General features: G+C 38.7%; 1 protein-coding gene across 3 annotated transcripts in view; it reads right to left on the minus strand.

Moving 5' to 3' along the window:
- Nucleotides 1-2335: 2335 nt before the first annotated feature.
- Nucleotides 2336-8562, minus strand: part of GPR155 (G protein-coupled receptor 155) — a 53505-nt gene continuing 47278 nt past the window's right edge. For all 3 annotated transcript variants that reach the window (XM_011943982.1, XM_011943979.1, XM_011943980.1), the window contains one exon: nt 2336-6451. In XM_011943982.1, the coding sequence (XP_011799372.1) occupies nt 6151-6451 (301 nt within the window). In that variant the 3' untranslated portion in view covers nt 2336-6150. The remainder of the gene's footprint in view (nt 6452-8562) is intronic.

Raw genomic sequence — 8562 nt, forward strand, 5'->3', positions numbered from 1 at the left:
CCATATGTCATATCATTGGAATCATATAGTATGTGACCTCTTAATACCGTCTTCTTTAACTTACTTAGTAATACCCATTTAAGGTTCCTCCATGTCTTTTCGTGACTTGATAGCTCATTTCTTTTAGTGCTAAATAATATTCCATTGTCTGAATATACTACTACTGAAGGACATCTTAGTTGCTTCCAAGTTTTGAAAATTATGAATAAACCTGCTGTAGACATCCATGTGAAGATTTCTGTGTGGACATGTTTTCAACTAATTTTATGTAAATACTAAGGAGCACAATTGCTGGATCATGTGGTAAGAGTATGTTTAGTTTCCTAAGAAACTGCCAAACTGTCTTCCAGTGGCTATCATTTTGCATCCCTATCAGAAATGAATAAGAGCTTCTGTTGCCCTGTATTCTTGTCAGCATTTATTGTTGTCAGCATTTTGGATTTTGGCTATTCTAATAGGGTGTAATGGTATCTTGTTTTAATTTACAATTCCCTGATGATATATGGTGTTGGACATCTTTTCACATGCTTTTATCTGTTTATTTTCCTTGGTGAGTTGTCTGTTCAGATCTTTTGCCCATTGTTTACTTAGGTTGTTTCTTTTATTATTTTTGAGTCTAAAACTTTTTTTTTTTTTTGAGACAAAGTCTCCCTCTTGTCCCCCAGGCTGGAGTGTGATGTCCCGATCTCAGCTCACTGCAACCTCAGCCTCCTGGGTTCAAGCGATTCTCCTGCCTCAGCCCCCCAAGTAGCTGGGATTAGAGGCACCTGTCACCACACCCGGCTAATTTTTGTGTTTTTTAGTAGAGATGAGGTTTCACCAGGTTGGCCAGGCTGGTCTAGAACTCCTGACCTCAGGTGATCCACCTGCCTCGACCTTCCAAAGTGCTGGGATTATAGGTGTGAGCCACTGTGCCTGGCCTAAACCTCTTTAAATACCAAAAAGATCCCACTGATCTGCCTCATCTATGTCTTATTACACCTTCATCCATTGTTTTTTAGGTTTCTACTATGCTACTCTTTCATGTCCTTGAATGTGCCTTCCTCATGGCCGTATTGTCTGCTTGCACTATTCATTCCATGTGCTCCTTTTTATATAAGTAATACTTGACATCCTTTAGAGTTTTGCTAAAACATGACTTCCTCAGGGGAGTTTTCTTCACACCGGAAGGTCTCTCTTACATACTCTTGGAGGCACACGTGATCCTGGTCACAGGTCAATCATGTTTAACGTCTGTTTTTCACAGAATAGAAGCTCCATGAGGATAGGAATCATATTTGTTCCCACTGTTGTGTGCTCAGTGTTCAGATTGTGTCTGGCACATGCTAAATGTTCGATACATATTTGTTAAATGAACATTTAAGTACTGATGGGAAGAATTTACACAGCCCTCTTCTCTACCTATAGAAAATGCAAATTTGAAGAAACTAGCTAGACAATCTATCTGCACAACTTGATATCCTTTGGTAAGTCTCAGGTCAACCTGTCACCTCTTAGATACTGTGTAGTATTTACCATTACTTAATAAGCCAGGGGAATAATATGAGTATTCTAGAGAAGACTATTTTGTTTGATCTTTGATGAAAACACCAGTTTATATATGTTAATCATGAACCAAAAGTTTTGCTTTAGAAATAACTAGTAGCCTACCTAGTTAATTCAACCTCATTAGTTAATTCAACCTTTTTTGTCATACCAGTTGCAGAAATTTATAATCTCATCTTTTCTTGAAGAATGGTGATAACATTTATGATCCTGAACTGTTTTCCAGCCATCACTCATGACAGCACTACCTATGTGCAGTGGCCTAAAACAATTTAATATTTTACATGATGAGATATGAAGGGGCAAACACTAAGAGCTGTATTCTGCTGCATAACAAACATATAAAACACTAATTTCACATTTTTCTTGCTTTAGAAATGTACTGACCATTAATCGTTGTTCTCAAAATGCCAAATATACTTTGTCGTAGTCTAAAAATATTGAAAGCTAAGCACAAGCTAGGCATGGAGTTACTCATTGAGAGTTAAGAAAACAATTAACTATGCTGAAGAAAAAGAGATAGGTTTTGAGCAAAATTTTATCCTCTTTTTTCTAGCTGTCACTCTACATATTGGAAATGATGAAATGTATGAAAAGGACTCTAATGTTATATTGACTCATTCATAAAAGTGTGTATAGAATGCATAATTGGGAAACCCTGTTTGCAGAGCCCAGAGTCATGAAGAATAGAACTCAGGAAACCCATTTAAGAAAACAGTGAGAACATAGAGAAAGACCTCTGTGATGGCTTCTGCATTATTCAGATTACTCAAAGAAAAGATGTCAGCAATGCAAGTTAAAATAGGTATTTTATTGAGAAATTTGCTTTGTCAGTGAGAAAGTAACAAATATTTTCATTTAATAAAATTAGCATATTTTTAATTCTAAAAATGTCTCTTAAAAGCCTGTATTATCTGAAACTGCAGATCATTCTGATCCAGGGTTTTCTTTTAGTGTCTCCCATGGAAAAAGAAGTAGCAGATTCCATTCATGCAAATAACAGAAGATAAGTAGTATGACTTGTTCACAAACAAATTTTCCACTCGAGTTTCAGTTGTCTGCATGCATGTGAATTAACATCTTTATTACTGTAACTAGAAAAATCTCCTGGTAACAGCAGTGGGGCCTTAGGCTTACCCCTGAGCATTCAGAGTCATAATATGGTCATATTAAAAAACGGAAGTTCTGCAGCAAGACAGTTCAGCTTAAAAACATCCCCATTCTCTGATCACAACTTAAAATTGGTACAGGTTAATAGTACACTAAAGTATAATTTATTTGTTATTAATAAATATACTAGGCTTCCATGCAGTTTTTTGTTTTTTGTTCTTTTTTTCTTTGAGACGGAGTCTCACTCTGTCGCCCAGGCTGGAGTCGGCTCACTGCAAGCTCCGCCTGCTGGGTTCACGCCATTCTCCTGCCTCAGCCTCCCAAGTAGCTGGAACTATAGGCACCCGCCACGATGCCTGGCTAATTTTTTGTATCTTTAATAGAGACGGGATTTCACCATGTTAACCAGGATGGGCTCGATCTCCTGACCTCGTGATCCACCAGCCTCGACCTCCCAAAGTGCTGGGATTACAGGCATGAGCCACCGTGCCTGGCCCCCATGCAGGTTTTTAAAAAATTGTTTATTTGTTTCATTAAAAGGACAATGACTCTAACCCTATAAATTATTTTATAAATAACTTTTACATATGAGACACTACAAGTATAATTAAATAAATATCTGAAACATGTTTAAAATAAGTTAAACCAGTACTGACATCTAATAATTAAGATGCTCAACAGTCATCTAAATAGATCTCTTTAATTTACTGAAGATAAAGTTTATCTGAAGATGCTATGGTCTAAATGTCTGTGTCCTCCCATAATTCATATGTTGAAACCTAATCCTCAATCATGTTTAACATCTGTTTTTCACACGAGAATAGAAGCTCCATGAGGATAGGAATCATATTTGTTCCCACTGTTGTGTGCTCAGTGTTCAGACTGTGTCTGGAACATGCTAGGTGTTCAATAAATATTTGTTAAATGAACATTCAAGTACTGATGGGAAGAATTTACACAGCCCCCCTTCTCTGCCTGTAGAAATGTAAAGTTGAAAACACATCCTCAGTGTGTTAGTATTAGGGGGTAGGGCCTTTGAGAGGTTATTAGGTCATGAGGGTGGAGCCCTATTGAGTGGAATTAATGCCCTTATAAGGGGCTGATGAGACCAGTTCTTCCCATCTACTATGTGGGGACACAGCAAGAAGGTACCATCTATGAGCCAGAAATTTGGCACTTACCAGACACCAGATATGTTGGTGCCTTAATCTTGGACTTCACAACTTCCAAAACTGTGAGAAAGAAGTTTCTGTTGTTTATAAGCTATCCAGTTTATGATATTTTGTTATAGTAGCTGAAATAATAGACTGAGAAGGCAACATGTAGTGATTTTAAAAATTATATATTTTTATACATGGACACTTTAAAAAGACTAAATTCTAAATGTAATCTTTAGAATTTTTTTCTTTTTTTGGAGACAGAGTCTCACTCTGTCACCCAGGCTAGAGTGCAGTGGCACAATCTCAGCTCACTGCAACCCCTACCTCCTGGTTTCAAGCAATTCTCCTGCCTCAGCCTCCCAAGTAGCTGGGATTACAGGCACACGCCACCACACCTGGCTAATTTTATTTGTTTGTTTTTAGTAGAGATGGGATTTCTCGAACTCCTGGGCTAAGGAATTCACCTGCCTCGGCCTCCCAAAGTGATGGGATTACAGGTGTGAGCCATAACCATGCCCAGCCTAGGTTTAGAATTTTTAAATACTGGCTTGAACTATATAGTTTTTATTTTTTTTTAACTGCAGGGAATAAAGTAAAAGGGTTATCCTGCATTATGATGCTTTGTTCAAATACAGAAATGATACATTATATGGCAATAATTTTTTTCAAGTTCAAATTAATCTGCTCAAATTAATATTTGTAGCATAAAAGTTAAAGATCAGATTGTACTTCTGCAGAAGGACTGTGGAGATAATAATACATATGGAGGTTTTTATTCCTTTCCTTAATGGCATAGATTAGTAATTTGGGTAGAAAAGAAAAGACAAACTTAAAAAAAATAGTGCCTCTAGGTTTTTTTGCTTGTTTTTTTTTTTTTTTTTTTTTGAGACTGAGTCTCTCTCTGTCACCCAGGCTGAAGTGCAGTGATGTGATCTTGGCTTACTGCAACCTTCGCCTCCCAGGCTCAAGGGATACTCCCACCTCAGTCTCCCAAGTAGCTGGGACTACAGGCATGCACTACCACACCCTGCTATTCTTCTTTTTTTTTTTTCTTCCCTTTTTTTTTTAGTAGAGACCAGGTTTCACCGTGTTGCTCAGGCTGGTCTCAAACTCCTGACCTCAAGCTATCTGCCCGCCTCAGCCTCCCAAAGTGCTGAGATTACAGGCGTGAGTCACTATGCCTGGACCTCTAGGTTTTAAATGAGTACTATTTGTCAAGAAAAATAACCTCTTATTAGAATCATTAAAATTCTTTTTCAAGAGGTGCTATCAAAAATTGTAAAGTTGTCATAATTTAAGGTCTATTTCCTGCCAGCAATATACTTGCCAAATGTGATGATTTAAAGGAACAGTTAATAGGATGTTAATTTTGAAATTATAGTAAACAGTTGCAGAAAGCAATGACTATATAATGTTGGCATATTCATGTTATTTATAGTACAGGTGACCCTCCATATGCACAGGTTCCACATCCACAGATTCAGTCAACTGCAGATAAAAAATGTAATTAGGCTTACAATGGTTGCATCTGTAGTAAACATGTACAGACTGTTTTTCTTGTTGTTTTTCCCTAAACAATACAGTATAACAACTATTTACATAGCATTTACATTGCATTAGGCATCATAAGTATCTAAAGATGATTAAAGTATATGGGAGAATGTGCATAGGTTATATGCAAATACTACACCATTTTATTTATTTATTATTATTTATTTATTTTGAGACAGAGTCTCACTCTGTTGCTCAGGCTGGAGTGCAGTGGCACGATCTCGGCTCACAGCAACCTCTGCCTCCCAGATTCAAGCGATTCTCCTGCCTCAGCCTCCTAAGTAGCTGATTACAGGCACCTGCCACCATGCCCAACTAATTTTTTGTATTTTTCAGGAGAGAGGGGTTTCGCCATGTTGGCCAGGCTGGTCTTGAACTACTGACCTCAGGTGATCCACCTGCCTTGGCCTCCCAAAGTACTGGGATTACAGGCATGAGCCACCACGCCCGGCCTACACCATTTTATATAAGGGACTTGATTTTGGGATCTTCAGGAGTCCTGGAACCACTCCCCTTGGATACCGAAGGATGACTATATTATATTTATTTTCAGAACTTTAATTTGGTTTTCTCTTTTTCCTAAGTCAGCTTCCTATGTGTTTTACATACATGTAAAATCACAGACCCTGAGCATGTGGTAGGAACACATCTTGTCACATTTTACAGAAGAGACAACTGAGGCTCACAGAGGTTCCCTCTGTTAACTTGCCCAAGGTCACCCAGCTAAAAACTAATGAATATGGGGCTAGAATATGATTCCATATAGGGTTCTCCCCTTCATAATTTAGGTCTTAGGGGAATGTGAGGGTGAGGACAAATGCTCGATTTCTTTATATCTTTCCTGTTGGAGAGTGTTTGCATTAATAGCAGGAGGACTCTGTTCAGGACTCCTTTGAAGAAATCTGTAAAACAAGTACTCATCCCGGAATTCATACTCGTTGGTAATATGTTGAATGACTCCCCCTTGTACCAGCCTGTCTCCGTATATCACAGCTTCACCACGGTCGGAGGCAAGGCCGACTTCAATTAGCCAGTTCACCAGGTCACAGCCACAGAAAGTTCCAGCAGAAGTTGTTGCACCACACCTGTGTCAAAGGAATGATTCACCCATATGTTCTGTAAATCTGGTATCAGCACTGCATGATAGAGGACAAGCAAGAAAAAATAGAAGGAAACAAGGAAAGACAGCGTGATAGTTAAAAGCATGGCGGGAAGGAAACTGTTCTGAATAGAAAGGGTTTGTTAACTCTCCTGAACCTAGAAAGACCCACTGGAGAAAAAGAAAATATGCCAGCAACGCTTGTGAAAACAGAAATGCTTAAACAATAGCAAAAGAAGTCATGGATAATATAAATGCACTTACAAAGAAGTACTCTTTTTATAGTAGCCTGTTATCAGATCTGTCCTGTAATAGCTGAATATGATATATTTTATAATTTATACTTTTAGTTATACTAAGGAATTTGTTTCAGGAACACTACATATTTTTCACAAGCTCTTAAGAAGTGATTATTTTCACTAAACTATTCAAATCAAACTTTATTTTTAGCTCCATATACATCATGTATACATATGCACTCCATACCTCATAGTGCCCCACAAGTAGCCTTTCTTCTTGCCCTCAGCAGGCAAGACAATCCTACTGATATGTTTGTCAGAAATGTGCTTCAATAGGAAGCAAGGAAAGAATAAGTGAGATCTAACTAGCTACAAATCTAAGATTTTAAAAATGTGCTTTGTGAATCTACTTCTTGAGTATTTAAAAATCTATCTTCCTGATGCAAATATGGGATGTCTTCAGTATGTACAAATAAACAAAGGATAGAGAGATACAGGGAAAAAATCCAATTACACGAGAGCTGTACATTTCACACAAATGCACCATAGTTAGACAACATGAATCTGTCCACAATCATCATTCAGGCTACAAAACCTACAGTGCTTGACATGGGAAATGGATGAAGATCAATGTGAAAGGAGAAATAGGTGACAAATTTAAAAACATTTCACCATAAATGAATATTCATTAGAGTTTATATAAGAATTAGAAAAAAGGTTAATGCTCATGAAAAGTTTTCTCAAATACATAAATTACATTATTTTAACATCAGTATTTCATTTAGAGATAAGTTATCTTAATTTAGGCCTTGCAACTAGAAACACCACATACAACAAAAACCTGGATATTATACTCTGTTAGCCTTCTTTTTGCTTGTAGATTTTTTATGTATCGCCTAATACCTTTTTTTCTTTTCTTTTTTTTTTCTGAGACCAAGTTTCACTCTTGTTGCCCAGGTTGGAGTGCAATGGCGCAATGTCAGCTCACCGCAACCTCCGTCTCCCGGGTTCAAGTGATTCTCTTGCCTCAGCCTCCCAAGTAGATGGGCTTACAGGCATGTGCCACCATGCCTGGCTAATTTTGTCTTTTTAGTAGAGACAGGGTTTCTCTATGTTGGTCAGGCTGATCTCGAACTCCTGACCTCAGGTGATCTGCCCGCCTCAGCCTCCCAAAGTGCTGCGATTATAGGCGTGAGCCACCATGCCCGGCCTATAGTCTAATACCTTCTATTCCAGACACCAACAGAATATTTATTTCCTGATGACTGTGATGAGGCAGCTATAATAATAGCCCATGGCTGGGTATGGTGGCTCACGCCTGTAATCCCAGCACTTTTATTGGGAGGCTGAGGTGGGCAGATCACTTGAGCTCAGGAGTTTGAGACCAGCCTGGCCAACATGGCAAAACTCCATCTCTACTAAAAATACACAAAAAATTAGCTGGGTATGGTGGCGCACACCTGTAGTTCCAGCTTCTCAGCAGGCTGAGGTGTGAGAATCACCTGAGCCCAGGAGACGGGGCTGCAGTGAACTGAGACTGCGCCACTGCACTCCAGCCTGGGCAACAAGAGTGAAACTTCATCTCAAAAAACGAACAAAAACCAGCCCATGGAGCTGTGCAAAGTCGCAGAGAATGTGACACTGTAGAACCTTGAAAGGGGCAGGGAACAGGCGGGCACGCTCCCAGCTGGTGTCCATCCAACCAAATGGGACTGAGGCAGACTGGAAGCCCTGCAAATTGCAAAAGCTATGCTTCCTTCCCAAGAGTTGGCAATCACACTGGGCCTCAAAGAGCTAACATGGAGTTCTCTTTTTTAATTTTAAAAAAGCAGGGTTTTTTGTTTTGTTTTGTTTTGTT

This window comes from Colobus angolensis, unplaced genomic scaffold, assembly GCF_000951035.1.
Source record: "Colobus angolensis palliatus isolate OR3802 unplaced genomic scaffold, Cang.pa_1.0 Scaffold224, whole genome shotgun sequence".
Lineage (NCBI taxonomy): Eukaryota > Metazoa > Chordata > Mammalia > Primates > Cercopithecidae > Colobus > Colobus angolensis.